Source organism: Talaromyces stipitatus, genomic scaffold (assembly GCF_000003125.1).
Source record: "Talaromyces stipitatus ATCC 10500 scf_1105507295555 genomic scaffold, whole genome shotgun sequence".
Classification (NCBI taxonomy): domain Eukaryota; kingdom Fungi; phylum Ascomycota; class Eurotiomycetes; order Eurotiales; family Trichocomaceae; genus Talaromyces; species Talaromyces stipitatus.
In genome coordinates, this window is record NW_002990116.1 from 3,188,576 (window position 1) to 3,213,121 (window position 24,546).

Genomic DNA, 24,546 nt, shown 5'->3' on the forward strand with positions numbered 1-24,546 from the left:
ATATCCGCATGCGGCATTTTCCTTCTCTTTTGAGCAATTCAGAGATTCGTGTCTGACTTATGGGAGAAAGATTCCGTGGTGTCCAGGTAGGATTGATTGAGGATGATCTCCTGACCACTGGAAGATCGCCCATGCACGCTGCAAATATTGCGCTTCTGAGGCCCAATGATAATTTACTCCGTAGACACTACGAGGGACCATATATGACTACGTTATCTCTCGGATTTGTTGTTGAAATGTTCGTGATAGCCCTAATTGAATGCCTCATCCGTCAGGTGTCGATTGAGCAATCATTTAGTTGTCTGCCAGGTAAGGAGTACCCTTGTCTTTGTTGAGGTTGTACCGTGGCCTTTAAGGCATAGAGACGTGAAACGACAAAAATTCGTATTTACAAAACATACATTTGGACACACTCGGCACGGCATACGTTGATTGGCTAAAACAATACACTAGTGTAAGAAAATCTTATCTTATCTATAAATAGGGACTTTTATTGGTTCAACAAAGCTAAACTTGTAATCTGATTGGCCAGTACTAGTGGCGTGTTTGGTCAATTTAAGCAAGAGTTGCACGTGATCTTAGGGCTGTCGGCTGTACGAGGATTTGCATGAGAATTCGTGAGGATTCGTATGAGGATTTGCATGCCTAAGGCTGAAAGGCTAGTCGCGGTAGGGGGATAAACTCGATATCTTCTATATTAGGCTAGCTTACACGATCTGCTACCGCTTTAGGCCTTGGCGCGCACAAATCTTACCCCTTTTCAAACTCATATTCAAATTTATTTCCGAGCCCATATTCGAAGCGAGATTTGACCTCATATCAAGCTTATATTAAGCTTATTACGTATATTGATTAATAAGGGCTGCGATATAAGCTATGCTTATTAGATGCTTATATCCTGCGTTAATCAGGAATTCAAGAATCGGATCTAACAACCAATAGAAAGTAAGCGTGGATTTGTAATGTTACAATGTGCACGGATGTACAGAGTAAAGCGATTGAAATACGAATTTTGTCGTTGACGTCCCTATAGGTTGTTTCTAACATTCGCGACGATCCGCGGGATCATCATGAACGATAGACTGATCTTCCTATCAGTATCGGGATTCACTCGACGAGATACGAAAAGATATCAGGTGAAGAGCCGAGGTCTCAAGTCGCATCATTTTCAAGTGACGAAGCCGATCAAAGTATCTAAGTAGAGCTGGATCTCCATGGATAAGTAGAGACTACCCAGTAGATAGGGTAAAAACGGCGTCCAGACTGTACTACCTGTTGGTAGCTTGACCTGTTTGCTGGTACCTGGGCTGGCACGTTCCATACGCAAAACAAATGATAGTGAGTAGGTCCTCTGTGGGAACTAGATGAATAGTCAGACAGGAGAATGACTGATCACTCGGCACGTCTTAGGGTGTAATATTCTGCCGAGACATGATAGCCACAAGACCCATCATGAAGATACCTATATATAGAGTAACGATAATAAAAACACTTGAGTCTGGAGACAGACTAAATATATGTTCCTCAGTGCTCACCCCAGACTCTGGCTTGTGCTTACGGAGAGGACCCCGGAAATACTTTTGTCACCCGCATATATCGACGCCACACGGACATCCGACTAAAGCCCCTGGAGAGTTCCAGGCTCTTTTAATTATGTACTCCCGAGTCCGTGACTTATGATCTTATTACAACTATTATAGAGTCACAAGTAAGTTAGTTAAAATGATTGAATAGAAGAATATTACGATCGATCGATGCACCCGATCAGACTTTATTGGCATGTTGACAAGGCAAGTCAAAACGATTCGAGCAAACACAAAGAATGGTCTAGACACGCTGCCCTTATGCATCCGGCCCATTCAGGCTATGCCTTAGGCCGGTTGGAGCATAGTGCGAGGATCCTAGCAGTGTATAAAATTGGATGTCTCAGTCCCCCTCCGTACAGAATAAATACCCAGCGCTCGCCCCGCACTGCACGTCGATGCTTTTGTTTTGTTGCCACTGACCGATGTCTCTACGTAGTATAGGACTTAAGTAGTAGATGTACCGTTGTCTAATATCCTACACTGTTGTTGTAGTGTTGTGAACTATATACTAATATTTGTATTGTACTGTCGTACTGTCAATGTCATACGATAAATTACCGAGCCTAATTAATAGTCCCAATGAGCAGCCAATCAGCACAGCCAGGCGAGTCTCGGCCGGTCTAGCCTCTGCAGGCAATACGGACGAGATCAGATCATCTGGTGAACTACTGTATCGCCTTACGCCGATACCCTCCCAGCCAGAGCGTGATAACCGTACCAATACATACATACCATACATACAGCCAGGGTCTCGTACTTTCCACCTTCAACTCTCGTTTCCCCTCCTTCATTTGTTTGCTCGTTCTCCTGCTCACTGCTCTCTCACGATATGATAATGCTGTGCCGTCTTGCCCTGTGCAGCCAACCAAAACCAGCAAACTGACAGCCTGATACCGAACAGACAAGTGTAGCCTGCTAGTGCTGAGTATCGATTTCTACGACCTTCTGCGACTGATACAGTACATACTTGAACGCAACAAAACTACTAGCATAGTTAACTATTTTATATATACCCATACGCAGAATCATGACTGCTTTCTTCATCACTACAACCACAACAGAGTCATCCTAGTCGAGTGACTAACAACAGACTGCATACTCGGACGACGTGACTCAGTACGGGACATGACTACGGCAACTCTGCGCCAGCCCCGACAGCATGCCTCTTCCATCTTTGCGCTCAAATCGAATATCCTGGCTTCTTCATTGAACATGAATCCTTCTTCCGCTACCGCTTCAGCCGCAAATACCACCATGTAGGTTTCTCGGATCTAGCTGATCCACATTCTATGTTGGCATCCACATGGTGATTGTTGTCTCACTTATTACTCCCACTTGATCAAATTTGCATTTCCACTTCGATATGATGACTGATCGGATAAAGGTCCCAAACCACAAGAATGAAACTCGAAATAGAAACAAGACAACTACAACGAGCCTGGAAAGAATTCCAAGAGTCCTCACTTTCTCAAGAACAGAAACAGCATCCAGATGATTTGATCCGGGAAATTCAAGACGCCATCCAGTACTGGTCCTCGCATCGCCAGCGAGTCCTCTTCCGGAAGTCAATCAAATGGGCTGAGAAATGTCTCGAAACCATGAATGGACATGCCGTATTGATGCAAGCCCTGCCAGACCCGAAGCGGTATTGTGACTTATTCTTTGGAGTTGTATATTCCATCGTCAGGGTATTATCTCTTTTCACAACTTCCTTACCTAGCTGACATGAACAGGCGGCAAGAGAACAATATCGGGTAGCAGAAGCCTTTCTCAAGCTCCTGTCACGAATTAACCATGCCGTCACCTCTGCAGTCACCTCTGCAGTCCAGATGGACTCGTCGACCGAAAAGGTCGCTACCTTATACGGTCAGGTATTTTTATTCCTGAGCGAATTCCTCCGCGACTATGTCTCCAAGGCCCGCTGTCGGCTACTGTACAGCCACAACGAAGACTTCAAGTCTAATTTCAAGAATCTAGTCACCAGTGTCGAGAACCTGGCGGCTATGCGACTTGAATCTGCTTGTGCTGACTATACAGACAAATCATGCGCTGCATTAAACCATGTTGACCATACAGGACTAGAAAAGGTTGGATTGGAAGGGGACGCTCGGAGACACGTATCTCAGACGACAACGGTTTGGCAGTTAATTTGGAGTACTCGACAACAACGGCTCCTCAACGACAAACTCGCCGCTGAACAGACCAGAATTTTAGAGGCGTTTTTGGCTTCTTTGCAGGCCCAAGTGCATCAGCTTGAGATGGATAACGAATGTACCTGGTCAGGTAGCAGCGGTATGTCCTTTCTTTGAACTAGTAATATCCGGTGATATACTGACTGAATAGTCCCCCACAAAACAACCCGTCCACCTGACTCTACAAAACCGGGTTCTAAACGTCGCCTTCTCAAAGTTATCCTCCAACAAGACTCCTCCCCTTTACAAGACTACTTTGACAACAACGAACAGATCCATCCTTTTGGCCGAGACCAGCGCCTGGAAATCTCAACGTCAATAGCCAAAGCTCTGTTTGACTGGACCCAGACAAATTCGTCCGTCCCTCTTGCGATCAAGGGTTCTAAACCAGTGGGACTCCCCGGGCGACTGACTTTGGTATCTGCATGCTACATTTCTGTAGCACGCAAACAAAACATCCCCGTCATATCGCACTTTTGTGCTGCAACACCACGCCCAAACAAAAAGGCAGGCTTGATTGCACTCGTATATAGTCTGATCCGGCAACTCATCGAACTCGCCCCTCCCATGCTGGATTATGATAGTAACTACGATTTAAGTGGAGACCGCTTTCGTCGGTTGAACGGTACAATTGGGTCTTGGGCTGATGCGCTTTCGATTCTGGATACATTACTGCGATATCGACCACCCGTGTTGTTTTGCGTTATTGACGCTCTTGATGTGCTGGAGGAGTCGGGAACAGCAGATGACCAATACGTCAAAGGATTAGTGTCTATTCTCTCATCCCAAAGCAGTCGTCAACCGACAACCACGCAAGCACCTGCTACAAGTGGGACTACATCGGCCGCCGACGACGAAGCAAAGACCAACGGCACAGACAATATGGCATCTACGACAACAACATCAACAACATCAACAACATCAACAACATCAACAACATCAACAACAACAACAACAACACCAACAGCATCAATCGACCCGTCCCCCGCTCAGAACGGCTTACTCAAAGTCCTATTTACAACAGCCGGGAAATGTAAAGCTTTGCAAGATGTGTTGGTGGACCAGGGCTTAGGTCAAGTGGTTACCACACCGGACACAGAGCATATCAATGTTGCTGCTGTCGACGCCGACGAAGATGTTGCCATGGTGGATGCATGATTCCACTCACCTTATTCAACACTCATTCTTATCCTACCCTCTTGCACGACGCAACCGACTTATATACCGATAACGACATGTACGACATATTATTTCCTACTGTTCTTCCTCTAGCGTTTTTCGTTTTACATTACCCAAGCATGGATGGATTACGGTTTTTCTTATTCCTCTGTAGGCAGTTAGTTTCTTTTGGTTTGGAATCGGGAGGATATATCTGGGCATTTTTACTTTTCATTCTTCTTTCACTATTCTTCTCATGCATGCATGCAAGCAATTTAGTGGAATTCTTTCTTGCTTTCTATTCCCCCTCTCCTCTACGGGCCGTTTTTATACACCCCACGACATTCATTTTATACGTATATACGATTACGCCAAGAATTGGTGCTTCTATTTTTTCTATCTTCTTCTATCTCTATCTAGTATCTAGCCAGTACTAGTGTGTAAGTTATGGATCTTAGATGTATGAATATGAGTCGTTCCGTTCGTACATCCACCCCCAAGAGACTGTTGCTTAGTTTGTAGCCATCTGCTTCCTTCTAAATTGTGGTGACTCACCTGGAAACCCCTTCCCACGGATTTGGATTGTTAGACCGCTACTCTAATAGAGTCGTAGACGAGGTTGTACAGATAAAATAGGAGAATATTGAGCGCATGAAGTCGATTCAGGGGAATAGTCAGAATCAAATACTAGTATCGAGATCGTACAGCCATATCAGGAGATGACAGTCTAAGAATAACCGTGTACTATGTATGTAATTAAACATACTACTAACCGTATGTACGGAGTACGCATAGAGTAAAAGGTGTTTCACATACAGCCACCACCGCAACCTTGTCCGATAAGGATCCACTGCTGAACAGCGCTGTCAGCCATATCGCCGCCGAAATTTCTTCTGATTAAAACATGTACATACTCCGTACAATTCGCATCCCTCTTACATACCTCCGTACTGTCATAGTCATACCAGTTGATGGCAGTGTATATCCATACCTGAGAACTCTCGACGCGCCTGAAATTCCATGCAAATACTCGCCTCTCATTGGACCTGGGCCTCGCGTGCCCTGAAACAAGTCAGTGGCCAATCAGATGGCTCAATTAATCAGTCCACCAATTAAACAGCAGCAAAAACGCCATCCCGGGGTGACCCATCTAGCCTTACCGAGTAATTTACCGTTCCTTCCTTACGGCTGTGTATGTTTTATTAAGGACTGTTTTTTCTTATGAGCCATCATCTTTTTCTCTTTTATCAACTTCATCTCTCTCGTTTATTTGTGTTGTATCTTCTATCGTTTCTCCTCATATTTATTCCTGTCATCATTGTCATCAGCATCAGCATCATCATCATCATCATCATCATCATCATCATCAATGACCTCCCAATATTTCATATTACCACCAACTATTTAGCCCACTGATCATCCCCACGTCCACCCATCGGGAGCCATTCATTTCGATCGATCGGTGACGCCTCGTCATTGTCTCTCCACTTCCTTGTCTATCTTTTTTCCTGCGTGTCCCCCTCTCAGTTCAGATCTATCGAGATAGACTACCGAGGAAGGACTCATGTCGTTGTATGATCAACTGAATTAACCCCACCGTCGTCTCTCGTTCTATCCGTTTCTACAACCTCGCTCGCTTTTCTTCACGTTCTTGTATTTTATTGATCAATGTCGCGCCCTGGTATCGGCGAAAAACGCTTCTCAGCAAATAAATTCTACCCCCTCCTGGATGACAGCAGTAACAACAACAACATGGCAAACCCCAACGACGCTACCATCGATATCCCCCTAACTACCGTCCCCAGTCGCGGCACCGGTGCTCGCAAGACCAATACCAACAATCTCCCTTCTCCAACGGGCTACGGTAACGGTTCACCTAATGACGAAAAACCGCAACATCGTCCTGGACCCGGCCGGCGGAAAAAGACTGGTGCGGGGGAATCGATACAAAACGGCGAAGAAAGCGAAGGAGCGCTCAACACCATGGGGAGGATTTATTTTGCTGTTTTGAATTTTTCGGTCATCACTCGTTATTTCATCTATGTTTCGCCCTTGGCGCTTTTGATTGCTATTCCTATTATTATCGGTACCACTGCGGCTCCGCATGCTGCTATTGGTGGTGTGAGGATTTGTTGGTTTTTCACTTGGATTGAAGTCATTTGGATCAGTTTGTGGGTGTCGAAGATTGTTGCCCATTTCTTGCCGTTTCTTTTCCAGTTTTTTGCCGGGTTTGTCAGCCCCGGAACGAAGAAATATGCCCTGATTTTGAGATCTCTTGAAATCCCGCTGTCCTTGGTGGGGTGGGCGATTGTCTCTTTGGCTACGTTTATTCCTATCATGACCCAGAATCCGACTCAGCGGGCGAATAACGATACAGGGGAGAAAAGCTGGCAGGCAACTGTGAAACAGATTCTTTTTGCGCTGCTCATCTGTACATTGATTTTTTTGGCGGAAAAGGCTCTTATCCGGTTGATCTCTGTCAGCTATCATCGCAAACAGTACGAACTACGGATCAAAGAGTCCAAGCACAATGTCGAACTGTTGGGTTACCTATACGATGCGTCTCGTGCCATGTTTCCAGAATACTGCAAGGAATTCGCGGAAGAAGATGAGATTATCTCCTCGACAATTCTCGCTGATAAGAAAAAGGGTCATAGGCGTGGAGATTCTGTCGCGCCTTTGCGTCTGATTCGCAATGTTGGACGTAATGTCGGCCGTGTCAGTGATAAGGTTACTGCTGCCTTTGGAAATGTTGCCCACGAGATTACCGGCAAGAATATCTTTGATACTGGATCTGCACATGCGATTGTCACTCAAGCATTGGATAAGCGCCATGCCTCTGAAGCTCTCGCTAAGCGTATCTGGATGTCGTTTGTCGTCGAGGGACGAGATGCCCTGTACGAAGAAGATATTGTCGAGGTCATGGGTGCGCAGCGCGAGGAAGAGGCAAGAGAATGTTTCCATATCCTGGACCGCGATGGAAATGGCGACGTCAGCATGGAAGAAATGATTCTCACCGTTGCCGAGTTTGGACGTGTCCGCAAGTCCATTGCCAGAAGCATGCACGACGTCGACCAGGCCATTCATGTTCTTGACAGTTTGCTTCTTACCGTGGCTTTGATTATCATGATTCTCGTTTTTGTCTCTTTTGTGACCACCGGTGCGGCCACTGTCATTGCCGCTGGTGCTACATCTCTACTGTCTCTATCCTTTGTCTTTGCAACCACAGCTCAGGAGGTGCTCGGATCTTGCGTTTTCCTATTTGTCAAACATCCTTTTGACGTCGGTGACCGTGTCGAAATCAACAGTCAGGAATTGTTTGTCGAGGAGATTTCCTTGCTGTACACTGCCTTCCGTACCGTGGCCGAACAACGAGTCACCCAGGTCGCTAACAACGTGCTCAACTCTGCTTGGATTGACAACGTCACTCGCTCGAAAGCCATGCGCGAGCGGATTTCTCTCTTTGTCGATTTTGGTACCACTTTTGCCGATATCCAGTTGTTGAAAATCGAAATGGAGAAATTCGTGCGCGACAAGGATAATAACCGTGATTTCCAGCCCGATATCGAAATCGAAGTTATCAGCGTTGGAAACATGGACAAGCTCGAGCTCCGTATTGAGATTCGCCACAAATCCAACTGGTCTAACGAAACGGTCCGCGCCGCGCGTCGATCCAAATTCATGTGTGCTTTGGTGTTGGCTATCAGGAAAATCCCCATCTACGGCCCTGGTGGCGGTGGTGCTGCATTGGGCGATCCCAGCAATCCGTCGTATTCTGTTAGCATTACCGACGAAAAGGCAAAGGAATATCGTGAAAAGGCTGCTGAGAAGAAAGAAGAAGCCCGTCTAGTGCCTACGAGTGCTATGAAGGAGTTGCATTCAACTTTGTTGCCGACTGTGGGAGCCAGTACTGGTGTTGAAACCGTGACAACTTCTGGTGGACTTCAGCAACGAAGCGGCGGATCAGTCAAGAAACTGAGCGAAGCTGATTTCGTCGGTGCGCTGAACAGTCGTCCAGTTGGTTACGATCTGGCTCGTCCTGAGGAAACAGCGCAATTGTATCGCATACCCAGCGCCAATTCCACGCATGAGCAGCAAGCATTAAGCCCTGTTCAGGATATGAGTGACGAGCAAACATCGCTCCTCCGAGCTCCATCGACAGGTCGCCGCAAAGAAAGCAGTACCGTTCCAACTCTGCATCAACCATCTCCCTTGCTCATGCCTCCGTCAGCCACTGGCGCAATCCCGGCTAATTCTGGCTCATCGATAACATCCCAACAAAGCCAAGGACGAACAGATCGATACGAAATTCCAAGCTATTACTCCGCTGCCCCTGCTGCCACCACCACAGGCACAACCCCATACGGAGCCCCCTACGAAGCCAATAATCCATATGCAGGAAATTATGGAAACGTTTCTCCGGCGCCTTCGACCGCGGCCAGTCAATACAGACCTGCACCACCGCAATACCAGTCTCCGCCGGCATCTGCAGCAGCATCGAATACGCGTGCAGGTCAAGGGCCAGCGGGTAATGCATTTGCGCAGCAGCAGCAACAGCCACGTTCTGCACCACTCGATGATGAAGATAATTAACGATCTTTACATTTTGCATCATCTTTACAAAAAAAGATTGGTGATTTATGACAATTTTGCAGTTCCATATCAAGCTGGATTTGATTTATAGACTAAAAAGCTTTTCTTTTGGCATTTTCTAGTTTAGATAATTGTCATGTTTGTTTGTGGGGGAGGTTACCTGTTTTGTTAATGACTGTTGAGTCCGATTCTTGTATATTATTATTATTGTTATTATTATTACATCAGGCAGGATTCGAATTCGAATATCTATGAGAGAAGAATACCGCCATATCTAATATACACAATCGGAACGAGACAAGACTACTTAGTAACCTTCCACGGATACCCAACCTCCTCATCCTTCCTAATCCAAATCTTACTCTTCCTCTTATTAACTACATGCTCGACAAACACCTCCTTTGTGTATTGCGCTTTGAATTTTCGAATCCATCTCGGATCCCATAATTCGCTCGCAACACCTAGATCCTTGCAGCAGCGTACGAGAGCGTTGGATTTGCAGCCTTCGGTGGCTGTGGGGATACCGTCTGGATTGAAGTAGTCTTGTTCCCCGCGGGCTATTGATACTAATCTTCATCTCCCATGTCAGTGAAAATTCCTAGAAAGTAGGGAGGGGGACACACCGCCCATGACAAATCAAAGCATATTCCCTCGTAACCGTCTTCGGGGTAACAATACTCTCACTCCTGGGCACAAGACCCCATCCTCCAGGTCCAAACGCTTTGTTTAGTATTCTTCTATATTTGATTTCGGGCAGGTAGACAATCCCGTCGGGTTTGATTTCTACATCTTCCGGGTTCACTTCTTCGAGTAAGATGGAGACCACTTCTTTGGCGAATGGTTGGTCACTTATACCATGGAAACTGCGTGTCCAGTCGATCTTTTCGCTGGAAGGGTCATACCCGTTGGGGGAGAGATCGAGGGGTTTGTCGGAGAGGCCGGTTTTGGCTATGTTGGGGGTTGTTGGGGCTGATTTTGGGGCTTCGGATGTTGTTGGTGGTGGTTTTGGAGGCGAGGGTGAGGTTTGTTTTGGCGCTGGTGGTGCAGGTGTTGAGGATTGCAGGCGTCGGGGGTTGTAGGTGTAATACACTGGGGATCGTCGAGGTCGTAGGGATTGTGAGAGAGATTCGAGCGCGATATATGAGCGCTGGAATGTCCTTGTCGACATGTTGGGCATGTTCTGTCAGGTCGTTGCCGTGAAGTGAAGTTAAGAGGTGAAGTTAAAGAGGTAGCTAGCTAGCAAGTCTATCGGCCAATCACAGGCGAGTATCGACCTCATTCGATGAACAGCTTCGATTCGACAACAGACAGGATAATAATTGAAGAGGAGATTATTATTATTAGCAGTTCAATAGATATAGTACATGATCGTATCAGAAATATTAAGCGTTCTTGGTTTCAGTTCGTTCGTTATTCCCCTGCCGTTTCCAGCATTCTCGGAATGCCTCCATCTGCGATAATTAGCATGACTGCACCAAGGACTCAATGCATTTATCGTAATGAAAGTACGTAGCCTGAATAAGACAATCAGGATATATGTGGAAGGAGAATGAGCTCACCTCTTTCTTACAACTCCTCCAATCTCTTGTATCGTAGTAACAATCATTCATTTTCAATTGTTCCGCTAGAGGAAAAAATATTAATATTCTCATCCAATATGCTAGAATAGATAGAAACATACCAGAACATCCGGTGCTGAAGATGCGCTTGTCCCTGCGGGCGGAGGAAGATCATTCAGTCATTCCGGAGTCGGACCTCAAAACTATTTTCCCTCTGCACTCACCAGTCATCGGGTTCGTCGTCGTCCTGCTGGGTTGGATTCGTCTTGTCAGACGTGATTTTCTCGTTATTTGACATTTTATATCTGATCAATGAGAGAAATCAGTCCCTGCTGTTTCAGTCAGGTTGGTCAGGTTGTGTGACGAGGAAAAGAGCCGGAAGTTACCCACTACATGCAATAAAAAAAGATTCGGCAAAATGTCTACTGGACGAGCCATTAGCTCGGGGAGAGTCAACGTCTTGGTCTACTCTGGTATTCCCAACTTCATTCAAGTAAATTGACGATGAATTAATCAAATTGTATAGGCCACGGAAGCACAGTAGAATCAGTCCGCCACTGCCTCTACACTCTCCGCCGCCTTCTCGCTCCAAACTATGCTGTAATCCCCGTAACAGCAGACATGCTCATCAAAGAACCCTGGCAATCAACCTGTGCTATGCTCGTCATGCCAGGGGGTGCCGATTTGGGGTACTGTCAATCCCTGAATGGTGCGGGAAATCGTCGTGTTTCTCAATTTGTGTATAATGGTGGTACTTATCTCGGGTTTTGTGCGGGGGGTTATTATGGTAGTAAAAGATGCGAGTTTGAGGTTGGGAATCAGAAATTGCAGGTCATTGGGGAAAGGGAGCTTGCGTTTTTCCCGGGGATATGTCGTGGTTGTGCGTTTGAAGGGTTTGTTTATCATAGTGAAGCTGGTGCGCGGGCGGCGGAGGTGAGGGTGTCAAAGTCTGTGTTTGTGGAGGGGAGGGTTCCGGAGAGGTTTCATTGTTACTATAATGGTGGTGGGGTTTTTGTAGATGCGGAATCATATGCGGATCAGGGAGTTGAGGTTTTGGCGAGTTATACGGAGGAATTGTCTGTTGATTCAGGCAAGGGTGCAGCGGCGGTCGTATATCGCAAGGTTGGCGAGGGAGCGGTTATTCTTACAGGACCTCATCCAGAGTATGTCTCTTATCATTTCCCTGTTGTTGTTGACTTCCAGCTAATAAGTAGATTTGCCGCCATCAACCTGGATAAATCCGCCGGTGGCCCCGAATATGCAAAAGTGATTGATCAACTGGCGGCCGATGACACAGCCAGAACAGACTTTTTGAAAGCATGCTTGACAAAACTTGGACTACAAGTCAGTCAAGAGACTACCACGGTACCGTCACTTTCCTGCCTGCATCTCTCCTCTGTCGAGCCTGAGTATACTCAAGCCATTGTATCTTCGTTGGAAGAGATAATGACCAAGGATGAGCGAAAAGAGATCCTCAAAGATGATAACGATACCTTTGAAATCGAGAGAGCGGATAAGACGTACCAAATGGATGATTTGAAGGATGCGTTGCCGGGGGATGAAAAGACGGGAGAAAAGGCGATTGATGACGGGATCGTTGATTATAACACGATTATCAAAAGGTTGCTGATCCATACCGAGCTTCCTTCGTCTAAATTGACGCCTTATTTCAATCATCACGCTTTCTATGCCAATTTGAGACATTATCAGTCCATGTCAAAGGAAGCAGTAGTCGACTTTGGACGGTCAATCATGTACGGCGAAGTGGTTACAAGTACAAATACCATGCTGGAAAAGTGAGTTGTCCCTGTGCCTTGTTATGAGGATCTGGACTAATTTGCAGAAATACTCGACTCCTTCGACGATTACCCACCGGTTTCACAATGACAGCTACAGTCCAAGTAGCAGGAAGAGGTCGCGGATCTAATGTCTGGGTCTCACCAGCAGGAGCCCTCATATTCTCAACTATGGTGCGCCATCCGATGGAAAAGATGCAGTCAGCGCCGATTGTCTTCATTCAATATCTCGCTGCTATGGCTGTTGTCAAGGGAATCAAGACGTACGACAAGGGGTATGAGGAGTTGCCGATTAAGATGAAATGGCCTAATGACGTTTGTAAGTTTCGGCTTTCTTTCAAGGAGTTTATAACTAATGAGTTAGACGCCATGGACCCCTCCGACCCCGAAAAACGGAAATATACAAAGATCAGCGGCATCCTAGTCAACTCCCACTACTCATCAGAAGAATATGTTTCTGTCGTCGGTATCGGCATAAACGCAACCAACACCTCACCAACAACATCCCTAAATGCGGTTGTTGAGAAATTCGCATCTCGTGCAACCGTCAAATCAAGCCCCATCATTCTTGAAAAGTTACTTGCACGCGTTTTGACCGTCTTTGAAGAGTTATACATTCGTTTCCTGCGTACAGGGTTCGATAAACAGTTTGAAGATATGTATTATGAGGATTGGTTGCATATGCATCAGATCGTGACCTTGGAAGAAGAAGGTGGTGCCAGGGCTCGCATCAAGGGGATCACGCGCGATTATGGTCTGCTTCTCGCAGAGGAACTGGGCTGGGATGATCGACCTACAGGGAAAGTATGGCAGTTACAGAGTGATAGCAACAGTTTTGATTTTCTCCGGGGGCTATTAAAGCGGAAGATCTGACACCTCTTCATTATCTGCTCATAAAAAAGAGAAATTCTGCTGCTCACTTTTCGCTTCCCACCCTTCAATCACAAATTCAAAAACCCTATCCCCTTCCCCCAACGGTATAGGATGAACATGTTCATCATACAACGTTCTCTCAACATATTTCACCCTCCCATTAAAATCAACCAGTAAAACGGTCTGTTTCTGCGTCCCGTACAATCCAGTCATATATCCCGCTAACCCCATATGCGCCAAATGCTCCTCTTCGGCCTCGAATTGAGGGCGATCCCCCAATAACGGGATGAAGATCGATTCCTTGAGTTGATTCATGTATTGTTCTTTGACGGGTTCGGTGTTGGATAGATACGGCATTGTATTTGTTGAGAGGACTTGGAAGAGTCGTTGGATTAGGTCTGCTTCTTCTTCTCCGCCGGTTGGATGGTGATGAGTATGTGGGTAGGCGGCGATATGTGAGTCGATAGCTTCTCTCGTTAGGATCTCGCCGTTGATGATTTTGGGCCATGTTCTGTCTTTTAAGAATGTATTGCTTAACCCTACTGTTTCGCCACGGGTTGAGGCAATCCACGTAACCGAGTCGATGTTATCCGACATTCGATTCGAGATTATCGCCAACGGTTCCCCGATCCGGCCGCAGACGAGACTGAATCCGCCGGCTTTGGCAGCGATTTGACTATTTATCATATCTTGCACGAAAGCGCGTGTCGTCCTCACCCCTCCATTTTCCTTTTCCTTTTCCTTTTCCTTTTCCTTTCCAGTTCCATTTCTATCTCCTGACAGATGTGCAGGACCAGTCTCAGTCAAGAAATCATTCACAATCGCCCCTCTACTCACGCTCCCTACGGGTGAAGCTTCGCGATAATTGGTCAAGACGGCTACTCTCCCCTGCCGGGTTACGCCCATCCATGTCCCTTGTTCGGGACGAGCGAGGTCGCGCGAACCGAGGACATGGGTGTTTGGGCTTTGCCACCAGTTTGCGGGTGCTGTTGGACGGTGGAGGTATTCCTATACATATTAGCTTGTCTGCTGTTCATGATGATGGTGATATGGGAGAGGGAGTACATCTCGGTTATCGATTATGATGAGCTCATATGCAGGATGCGCAGTGGAGATTAGCGCGATGCACATTTTCGGCTTTTGTTGGTTGGCTTTTCAATATATCAATCAATATGTTAAGTGAAGCGTATACCTAAGTACTGTGCGATGTATCATGCTTGTGAATTCGTCGACTTCATATAGATGTATGTAGTTGACTTTTCAGGTGGTATGTTCTCCGCATTATCAACATCAGCCCACTCGCCTCGAAAAAGGTTTGCTTATGTAACATTGGCCAATGTGACTAACTCGATTTGACTGTAGCTTAGTTATATATAATAAATAATTATGATTATGTCTTTCGCACGAGAACTCAGTAGAGATAGATCTGGAGACGATAGATCTTTGAGACTTTGATTGTGCGGGGTAGAATGAAGCTGTTCCTCATACTTGACATAACCACTTGCTGAGCTCTCTGCACGCGGATGACATTTCTACATATAGAGAACTATTCTACTATTTATTCTCAAATATTTATTAGAGAATCGACTGATAAAATAATAGAGGAGAATATAGAGGAAAAGTCGCGCGAAGAGCCCCACTCAGTCACCTGCCGATAAGGCGTTGTCTTATCACTCCGCCTTTCTCGACGACTACCTTTCTCCTCACACCCCCAGTCTCGAGTCAGAGAAGAAATACCTTACTGTTTTGACTATATTGAATACATGGGCTGAGTTATATAAAAACCATCACGGCAATGTTTGGAATATTTGCGGACCTTCTTTCGTGAGTCGTTCGAGTCTGCTTTCAGCTGACAGGCACCAAACTTCTTACATCTCAGCTCTTGCACGTCCAAGCTAATACTCTCTCCTCCTACAGATCAGTTATTACCATCCTCTTCCCGGCATTCGCATCATACAAAGCTATTCGTTCCGGAAATCCAGCTCAGCTTACACCATGGTTAATGTACTGGGTTGTTCTGTCGGGGATATTGCTAGCTGAGTCATGGACGGTGTTTATTATCGGATGGTACAACTCCCTTTGCAACGCCTCTTTTACTTGAGCCGTATCGTACTAATCAAGAGATAGGTTCCCCTTCTACAGCTGGATCCGTCTGTTCTTCCTTTCCTATCTCGTCCTCCCACAAACCCAAGGCGCACGCATCCTCTTCCAAGAATACCTCGATCCATTCTTTGAGCAGCACGAGCGAGAAATCGAAGAATTCATCGGCCGCTCCCATGAACGTGCCAAGGCTCTTGGCCTTCAGTATTTCTATCAACTGATTGATATAATCCGTGAGAAGGTTCTTGGCTTGCCATCTCAACAGCAACAAGCTCCTCCTCCTCCTCAACCGGCCGGTGCTGCCGGATATGCGCAAGCATTACTCTCGCGATTCAACCTCCCATCCCCCGCAAACGTCGCACCCGGTGCAGCGGCAGGATCAGGCGCAGATTGGTTTTCAATGGTCACCTCGGCTCTGGGCGCGGTGACATCCACTACAATCGCACAACCTCAAAGCCGCGAAGCACAAGTCGAACAACTCTCTGCAAGCGGCGTACTAAATACAGAACAATACAGACATCTCTCTCGATCCCAAAAGGCGCGATTATATTCCTCGCAGCGCGAAAGGTTGGAAGTTCTTGTATCTGCATTGGAGAAGGAAGAGAGTAAACTCCACGTTACTCCTGGAAGTAGTGAAGACGCCTCGGATGATGATCTAGCATACGGCTCTGGCCCAGCTGGTTTGCGGAAGAATGCGAGTGAGCATTCATTCGATCAGATCGATGATGACGATTTGACGGGATCGCGATATACTAGCAATGAAGCAGCAACCGGCGGCGGCTGGGCAAGTGGTTGGTTCGGTGGTTCTACTGCTACTGGTGAAAGTCATAAAAGGCCATCTACGGGGAGTAAAAGGAATGTATCTGATTCAGTGGATTTTGCGGCCAGGAGTGTTGATGAGATTGGTCGGGCGTCGGGGTTTTCTAGATAATCTGACAGGTTGTGTGAGTCGTTTTGATAGATTGTTTGTTTAATTCAGGAGTTCTTTCTGCGGTTGACTTTGGTGTCCACTAAACCATACGCGGTCTAATCTGGAAAGTCACTGTCCAGACATCAGGTCAGATTGCATGCACGATTTCTCCTATATACACATTATCCCCTTTAATGCACAGCCTACTTCAAACTACGATTCTGCTCTCTACCATACCGCGCCACCTCATCCCCAGTATCCATCTCATACGCCACCGTCTTCGACTGCGTCCCATCCATCTCATACTGCGGCGCGCTTCCCGCCATCTCAGACCTAACCGGCTCCCCGGAAACTTCTGTAAAAGCTCCACTTGCATGGTGATAGTACATATCTGATGGTTCAGACTGTGCCGTTTGATAGGAGGCTGTATTTCGTTTGTTGGGGTTCTTTCGTCGATACCAGAACCATGCTAATCCTGCTGCTGCTATGAGTGCTATGCAGGGGATAACGACTGCGATTGCGATTGTGGTTGTTTTGTGGTTGTTTCCGCTTGATGATGTGCCGGTTGTAGTTGGTAATGACGATGAAGAAGAAGAAGAAGAAGAAGAAGAAGAAGAAGGGAGATCGGTAGCTTGAAACTTGATTTGTACCATTGTTGCAAGCAGGGAGAGAGTCGTGAGAGAGAATGTTGACGTTACAACCGATGAAAGCAGTGTCTGTGTAGTTGATAAAGTGACCATTGTCGGCAATGTGAACTCCGTTGTGGATGGTGAAGCACTATTTGTGACGTTCAGACAGGTGATTACAGGCTGGGTGGTGGTGGGTATGACTTGTTGACACCATTGACTGGAAGCAAGCTGCTGGCATTGGTATCCTCTATTCATATATCAGTCAAATAGTCTGTCTCGGCTGGAAGAAGGAGTCATACCGTGGACAACATCCCACCACCGTCTCAGCAGCAGTAGCAGAATACACAAAGTCGAAACTCTGCCATCCAGACAATACCGATTGAATCCCATCAGTACCTGCCTGTGCCGCACAGGCAGTCGTATAACCAGCCGGACACGCGATACCAGGCGAATAGTATCCCGTATATTGATAACTCGTAGTTGTAATCGTCGAAGCACCCACCAAACTTCCAATAATCGTAGATTTGTTCACTGGAGGAAGACAGTGATTGTCCTGGGTGTAGGTAATATCCCCTCCACTCAGACTAGCGCATGTCTGGCCCAGAGTGGGATTGTAGACTCTGTCACTTGCAGAGGCCCAATAAGCCTGACTGCATTGGCTGGGGGCAGTGAAGGTTGTAGTTAATGGGCCGAGGAGGAAAGATGGTGTTGATGCGGCGGTGATTGTTGTGGTTGGTGAGATTGTGTGTGCTGTAGTTGTCGGCATTCTCCTGACTTTTCCTTCGTTCTCAGTATTTTGTATTGTTGCTCTTCGTCTCAAGTTGATAGCAAATTCAGGGTCCTCGAGATCTCCCACTCTTGATGAGTTCAGGAAGTATTTGTGGTGATGGCGAACAAGGAATGGTACCACAATAGAATCGAACACTTGTACCCTTGTCAAAGAAATCGATTCCTCTACTAAAATAGCTCATAATAAATATTTACCCCGCTCTCTTTGTTTCGATCGAAATGTTTTGAGAATTTTGCCATTACAGTGTTATACATATCATGCTGATAGGCGATCTTCTACTTTAAGCGAGGCCAATCAATAAAGAGAAGAGATATATAGAATATGAATATATTGAAATGTAATGCAATGCAGAGAGTACTATTCTTCAACAAGACACACGCAATGCAAGAAATAAAAACAGAACACGAAGAATAGAAGAAAATTAATCTACATATTTCCCGATTCCAGGCTGTGAATGCACTTTGTAGGTAACATCCACCATCATTCCTCATCATCTTTCATCCTGTGTTCGTTCTTCGACTGATATACTGATTTCCCTTTTCGTTGCAGTCATCAGATTCCCTTCTACCTATGTTCTGACTCGCTCGGAATGGCATTCGCCTTCGCGCCGCCCTTATCAATTCCTCTGTCGACGTGACCGCGACATGAACCTAGCAACGACCCCATCAAGCAAAATATCCAAAAGAATGAAAATGAATATGTAATTTCAGTAATGGTATCACATCTCCAAAGCAACAACAACAAACAAACATTAGACAATACTCGGACAAAATCGAAGAACGAATAAACCATGTCCGAAGACTCGAACCGAAGCATCAATCGAAACAATACAAGATACAAGAAAGAAGTAAAAATGAGAAGAAGAAGAAGAAGAAGAAGAAGAAGAAGAAGAAGGTAAATATTATAATCTTATAAACAAAACCCAAACTTTTGTCTTTCCCGAAAAAGGTCAAACATCGAAAAACGAAGGGGACAAAAAAACAACCCGGATGCAAATGCATAGAATTGTGATAGGCTTTTTTTTTTTCCTTTTTGCGGTGGGTTTTTGTTTTTGTATGGTATGGGTAAGTAGTTGGTACAGGAATGATGGTGGTATCTTGGGTTAATGATTATTGACCTTTTTTTTCTTCTTTATTAATAAGTTCTTCTTGAATTTCTCGTCTTCGCTATCTTTTCTTTTTCACTCAATCTATGCTGATTCTCCTTCGTTCTTGACTGGTTGTGATTTTGTTAACTCGGGGGATGTCGGGTTTGACGGGGGTGAGGTTGCCATGTTGTCTTCTAGACTGGCTAGGGCACTATCATCTCAATTAGTATCTGTTACTGATAGACAAGTCAGGGATGGGAGGGAACATACCTAAATGCGTTAACGGAGGATGCTGCCTCCTTCTCATCCTTCTTTCCTGCTGGTGGCGTACCAGTGCGGCTACTGGCTCCGCTGTCCTCACCACCACGAACCAAATTGCCACCTGGGCCAAGGTTCTTGCGACCACTGCTACTACGAGAACCGAACATGCTGGACGGTCCGAATGAGGCTGGTTGGTTGATAGTGCGCGAGGTCTTGAGTCGACGCAGATCATCGCTGCCGACTTTGCTGGATGTGTAGTCTGGAGGGGGGGCTTGGTTGCGGTAGTCGCCGGAAAAGTTGCGTGCGTCGCCGCGGCCCATGGGCATACGGCCACCACCGCCACGGCTGGCTTGTTGACGGAGACGTTCCATTTCGGCTTCTTGTTGAGCGCGAGCGGCCTGTTTATGTTAGTGTTTGTCTGAAACAGATTTAAAAATGATAGATGTACCTCTTCGCGAATCTCTTGGAGAGTCTTTGGACCCTTGTCGCCACCTTTAGATACCCAGTTGGCGGCACGCAAATCGACAACGTCCTGCAAAGGTCAGTACACTTGGCAGATAATAGAGCGTAAGGAGAAAGCTTACCATAAGCATAAACTTGAGACGACTCGGCAGACCAGGTGTCTCCATCATCATAGAGATACGACCAAAGTAAGCATCCATCATAGCATGGCCCTTCTCGGAAACGTCCAAGCTGGCACCGATGGTTCGCAGCAAACTGGTCAAACTCTCCACCTCAGCCTCATCAGGAACACCCTCATAATCGACAAGTTTCTTAACACACTCGTGCATAATACGTTCTGTCAACATGCCCAATTTGTACAGCTCACCAATAAACTTGACAAGACCAAGACCACGGCGCTTGGCGGCAGCAGCAATGTAATATTCATCAGACATCAACGCAGCTGCCTCGCTGTCGCCCTCTGGTTTGGGTGGGAGATTAACTTTCCATCCACGCTCAAACTCCTCTTGACAACGGTTCAACAAGTATTTACGGAACAAGCTGCCACCTGCAACAACATTGCCGGCTTTATCCTTGATATTCTCATCTTTGATTTCGGGGCTCATGTTCTCGAGCATACGTTTGCAGAACTTAGCGTACATCGGAGCCCAGTGAGCTTCATCAGTAGCCTTCTCAAAGGTGAGTTGAATGACTTGACGCAGAGTACGACCGTCTGTTTCATTCTTGGACTGAGAAACAATATCGAGAATTTGTTGGGCGATACGGTCAAAGTTCTCGGGGGTCATCTTGTTCAAGTTGGCTTTGACCTTACGTTGCACAACGTCAGGAGGCATATAGTCGGATTCACCACCTGGAGTAGGTCCGGCAGTTGCTTGTGCAACGCTTCGAGGCTTCCAACCACTGGAGGATATCTCAAGAGGCTTGAGGCTAAGACCGGCAGTGAGAGGCATGGCCTTGTTAGTTTCTTCCTCCTTCTTGGCGCTTTGTTTGTCGCGTCGGCTTCCTGTGCGGGTGCCTGTCCTGCTGGAACCTGGACGAGGAGATTGCGGCACATTGTGCAGAGCAGCAGAAGAACCAGGACGACTCAATGAACCAGGGCCCATCGAGCCAGGACGGCCAAATGGTCCAAAGGGACCGCTGCCCATGGATGGCATGCGGCCAGTAGGGTTGGGGAAAGCATCCCTTGGTGTTCCAACGGAGGGTGTACTACCACCTCCAAACTGACCCATCTTGAAGTTGGACGGGATACCACCACGAGAAGCGGTGCGGCCAGCGCCAGGAGTACGAGCGGACTGTGGTCGTGAAGTATCACTATCTCCAACAGTCTCGCGGATACGAAGGTCCCAGTCCAAAGTGGGCTTCTCCTTGAAGACATTCTGGAACTGAAGTAAGAATTCCTTGTTGTACTTGAACTTGCGATCCGAAGGGGCACTGGCGTTCAAAGCAGGGTTGGGAGAAGCAATCGAAGGAGGATATGTGACATTGGCCAGACTGTCCAAAAACTTGGCGCTGTGCAAGGATTTGAGAGCTGCGCTAGGCTGTGGTGGTTCAACGGGTTTGGTCTCGAGTTTCAGAGGACCAGGCTTGGCTTTTGAAACACTGGCAGGCTTGGATGGAGGACCCATAGAAGCATCGGACTGAGAGACAGGTGTTGCAGCGCCACTGTCGTCGGGAGTCTGAGGAGCAGGGCTCTCGCTTGCAGGGAGCCCACCTTTGCGCAAAGATGCGAAAAGCTTGGAGCTGTCTTCTTCAGCAGCGCCGCCAGCTTCGAGTTTCTTGAGACGGGCTTCTTCGGCAGCCTCGGCTTCGCGTTCAGCCTGCTTCATGTTGCGCTCATAGGCTTCCTCTTCCTCTTTCTTCTTGCGCTCGGCTTCTTCCTTCTGAGCCTGCTTCTTCTTCTGATACTCAGCTTCAGCAGCTGCTTCCCTTGCTTCAATCTCTGCCAATTCGCGCTCGATCGCATCGTAGTCGATCTCATCATCGCCACCAGCTGGAGCAGAGGGTGCAGCCTTCTCTTCGGCCTTCTTCTCTACAACAGGTTCTTCAACCTCGGGTTTGACTTCTTCCTTGGTAGGTTCGGCGGCAGGGGTAGCGGTGGGTTCTGCCTTGGCTTTACTCTCCTCCTTGTCAGCTATAGAAAGGCTCTCAATTGCTTTGCGAGCATCCTCTTCCTTGCGACGTTGCTCAGCTTCATCCTGTTCGATCTTCATTCGGACGGCATCACGAAGCTCCTTCTTCTTCTCCTCGTCAGTCTTCACTGACTTGCTCTCAGTACGAGCATGATCGACACCGCTGGTGGCACGAGGGGGAGGCGTAGGAGCGGAGCCCTTGACAGGGGATGGAGTAGCACGAGCTGGAGATGCTGGCTGTTTCTCGAATGACTTCACGGCACCGCTGTTAGGATCCTTGATGACGATGGCGCTCTTCTTTGGTGTCGGAATGATGAAGTGATTCTTTTGCGGAGCTGGGCTGTTTGAGGACCTGCTTTCAGTGTGAGCATGACCGGGAGCAGGGGCCACTGCCGCAGCAGGACCCTGACCAAGACTCGACCCGGGACGATCGTTGGAGATTTGGGAAGTGCTTCTCGAAAGAGGAGTAGACTGGACCGGTGGCGGTACAGCTCCGGCGGGGAACTGGTTTGGCATGAACTGAGTAGGCTGACCGTAGGGAATACCAGGACGAGGTTGAGGCGAAGGGGGCATGTACATATTCTGTTGAACGCCGTATGCTGGGTAGTAGTAGCCGCTATTAGGGTCATAACCGCCGTGCGGATAATTCTGATTTTTCACCATTGTTAGAAACTGTTCAAATTGTCCACTTTCTGGAGCAAGATTAAGATTAAGATTGATAGAGGATTGACGAGGTGCAGGGGGAGGTGGAGGTGGAGGTGGAGGGTCCATAGGGTAAATGACAGGAGGACGTTTTGGCAAAGTGACAGAAGACTCATCGCTTTGGGTCCCTTGCGAACTCTTCTGCCGCCAATTACTTTTCTGATAAGGGTCCATTTTCTTGTTTTTCCAGGATTTGTTGATATTAAGAGAAGAAGAAGAAAAATTTCGGGTTCTCACATTTTGGGGTCCCATGTGTTGGTTGTAAGCACCGTAGTGTTGATTAGCCATCTGGGAATGCGACATAGGTACGTGACTCATTTGCGGCGTAACAGGGTTAGCATTCGACATGGCAGGGCTGCGAGCTGCCTGGTGAGGAGAGCTGGGATAGGGTATGGGGCGTCCGTGATTCGGTGCATGGAAAGGAGCGCCCATGTTTGGTCCGCCTCGAGGTTGATTTGGTGTCGCTCGATAGTTGGGACCGGACTGATATCCCATTTGATTCTGGTATCCGGATCCAGAGTATCCTCGACCGCGACCACCTTGGTAGCCACCGCGAGCTGGACCACCTGGACCACCGGGAATGTGTCCGCCCATGTCACTATGCTGAGACTGAGAAGATTCGCGACGAAGGTGAGTAGCCTGGGGGCCAGGACCGAGATTATTTTGGCCCATTCTCATCTGTCGCTAAGTATGCGGTTAGCCATGACCGACGCGATATGCCGCGTTGGACAATATAATAAAACACATAAAATGCAGGGAGAGAAATCAACATACAGCGTCTCCAGATGCCTCGCCAAAACTGCCAAAGTTAGGCGCATTACCTGGGGCTTGGTATGTGGACGGCGGCCGGCCGCCGCTCGATGCGGGTTGAGGGATAGGCGAAGGGGAGGTCGACGGCGAGGTGATACGAGGATTCACCGGTTGCGCAACGTTAAGACTGCTATGAGGCTGGCTAACGGGGAGAGCGGGAGAACTCATCGCAGGCGAATTTTGCTGATCTACCGAACCAAACTGAATGCTGTTGCGATTCGGGTTTCCAGCAGGGCCACCATTCGGGATGAAGCCAGTGGCGCCAGCCGAGGTAATAGTCACTGATTGTTTCCTGGTGTGGTCCGTCGCATGGACGGGAGGAGCGCCATTCACGATGGTCACTCCGGAAGTTTGAGGATTCTGCATGGATAATTTGCCGTTCACTGTGTTTAAAGTCGTTGAGGGCGAATTTCCATGGTGCGCTGAGGCGAGCTCGGAATCAAGCTTTTGGGTGGCGTTCGCGTACGTCCTGGTGGAAGCAGCGCTGTTTGCCAAAGGTGACGACGAAGTAGTTTGTTCACGAGACTGGTTCGAGCTCATTCGTTCCAAGGGAAAAAGAGTTCGTCGTGAAGAACGCGAGATGGAACTCTCTTGAAGATCGAAAAGAAAAGGACCGACGGCGTCGCACGCAAAGAAAAAACTGCGAGTCTTTCTTGAAATCGATTTTCTTTCTGCACAAGGCGAAGAAAGAAGAAGAAGGGTGGGAAAAAATGACCTTCGAGCGCAAGCGACTTGGATTAAAAACCAGTTGATTCCGATAGCTAAATCGAAACCAGAAGTATTTTTCCCGATGAAAATAAATACTCTCCAATAAACTTCTGCACAAGAGAGTGAGGATGAAAATTAAATAGAAGAATAGAAAGGTGAAGATATGGAAATGGGAGGTGGGATAGTCTGTCAGAGAGAACT

General features: G+C 47.3%; 8 protein-coding genes across 9 annotated transcripts, besides 6 other annotated features; 4 read left to right on the plus strand and 4 right to left on the minus strand.

Annotated features, from left to right (window-relative positions):
* Positions 1-2,986: 2,986 nt before the first annotated feature.
* On the plus strand, positions 2,987-5,530 carry TSTA_122730 (uncharacterized protein; the record flags this gene model as incomplete). The annotated part of the gene is made up of 3 exons (XM_002482489.1): positions 2,987-3,274; positions 3,320-3,878; positions 3,930-5,530. 3 exons carry the CDS (start codon positions 2,987-2,989, stop codon positions 4,934-4,936), a joined length of 1,854 nt encoding a protein of 617 aa, XP_002482534.1. The 3' UTR covers positions 4,937-5,530.
* Positions 4,670-4,751: a microsatellite.
* A 718-nt stretch (positions 5,531-6,248) lies between the features above and the next one.
* Positions 6,249-6,305: a microsatellite.
* A 299-nt stretch (positions 6,306-6,604) lies between these two features.
* On the plus strand, positions 6,605-9,529 carry TSTA_122740 (serine/threonine protein kinase; the record flags this gene model as incomplete). The annotated part of the gene is made up of 1 exon (XM_002482490.1): positions 6,605-9,529. One exon carries the CDS (start codon positions 6,605-6,607, stop codon positions 9,527-9,529), a length of 2,925 nt encoding a protein of 974 aa, XP_002482535.1.
* Positions 9,530-9,725: 196 nt separating this feature from the next.
* Positions 9,726-9,751: a microsatellite.
* On the minus strand, positions 9,752-10,727 carry TSTA_122750 (mitochondrial genome maintenance protein Mgm101, putative). The gene is made up of 2 exons (XM_002482491.1): positions 10,153-10,727; positions 9,752-10,100 (listed from the first exon to the last, which is right to left on the minus strand). Exons 1-2 carry the CDS (start codon positions 10,704-10,706, stop codon positions 9,833-9,835), a joined length of 822 nt encoding a protein of 273 aa, XP_002482536.1. The 5' UTR covers positions 10,707-10,727; the 3' UTR covers positions 9,752-9,832.
* Positions 10,728-11,506: 779 nt separating this feature from the next.
* On the plus strand, positions 11,507-13,757 carry TSTA_122760 (biotin apo-protein ligase, putative; the record flags this gene model as incomplete). The annotated part of the gene is made up of 5 exons (XM_002482492.1): positions 11,507-11,561; positions 11,615-12,251; positions 12,303-12,884; positions 12,932-13,203; positions 13,249-13,757. 5 exons carry the CDS (start codon positions 11,507-11,509, stop codon positions 13,755-13,757), a joined length of 2,055 nt encoding a protein of 684 aa, XP_002482537.1.
* On the minus strand, positions 13,264-15,075 carry TSTA_122770 (DUF833 domain protein). Of its 2 annotated transcripts, XM_002482494.1 has the most exons (3): positions 14,823-15,075; positions 13,805-14,765; positions 13,264-13,753 (listed from the first exon to the last, which is right to left on the minus strand). In XM_002482494.1, exons 1-3 carry the CDS (start codon positions 14,886-14,888, stop codon positions 13,740-13,742), a joined length of 1,041 nt encoding a protein of 346 aa, XP_002482539.1. In that variant the 5' UTR covers positions 14,889-15,075; the 3' UTR covers positions 13,264-13,739. The 2 variants fall into 2 exon arrangements, with proteins under 2 accessions (XP_002482539.1, XP_002482538.1); XM_002482493.1 differs by having other exon boundaries at positions 13,264-14,765.
* A 49-nt stretch (positions 15,076-15,124) lies between these two features.
* Positions 15,125-15,145: a sequence feature (AT_rich).
* Positions 15,146-15,552: 407 nt separating this feature from the next.
* On the plus strand, positions 15,553-16,852 carry TSTA_122780 (HVA22 domain membrane protein; the record flags this gene model as incomplete). The annotated part of the gene is made up of 3 exons (XM_002482495.1): positions 15,553-15,581; positions 15,675-15,824; positions 15,885-16,852. The coding sequence occupies 3 exons, from the start codon at positions 15,553-15,555 to the stop codon at positions 16,786-16,788; spliced, it is 1,083 nt and encodes a 360-aa protein (XP_002482540.1). The 3' UTR covers positions 16,789-16,852.
* Positions 16,853-16,899: 47 nt separating this feature from the next.
* TSTA_122790 (uncharacterized protein) lies at positions 16,900-18,282 on the minus strand. The gene is made up of 2 exons (XM_002482496.1): positions 17,696-18,282; positions 16,900-17,643 (listed from the first exon to the last, which is right to left on the minus strand). Exons 1-2 carry the CDS (start codon positions 18,160-18,162, stop codon positions 16,971-16,973), a joined length of 1,140 nt encoding a protein of 379 aa, XP_002482541.1. The 5' UTR covers positions 18,163-18,282; the 3' UTR covers positions 16,900-16,970.
* Positions 17,353-17,386: a microsatellite.
* A 739-nt stretch (positions 18,283-19,021) lies between the features above and the next one.
* On the minus strand, positions 19,022-24,262 carry TSTA_122800 (eukaryotic translation initiation factor subunit eIF-4F, putative). Its single transcript, XM_002482497.1, has 5 exons — positions 23,602-24,262; positions 20,119-23,505; positions 19,983-20,066; positions 19,544-19,932; positions 19,022-19,484 (listed from the first exon to the last, which is right to left on the minus strand). The coding sequence occupies exons 1-5, from the start codon at positions 24,175-24,177 to the stop codon at positions 19,376-19,378; spliced, it is 4,545 nt and encodes a 1,514-aa protein (XP_002482542.1). The 5' UTR covers positions 24,178-24,262; the 3' UTR covers positions 19,022-19,375.
* Positions 19,029-19,080: a microsatellite.
* Positions 24,263-24,546: the final 284 nt, after the last annotated feature.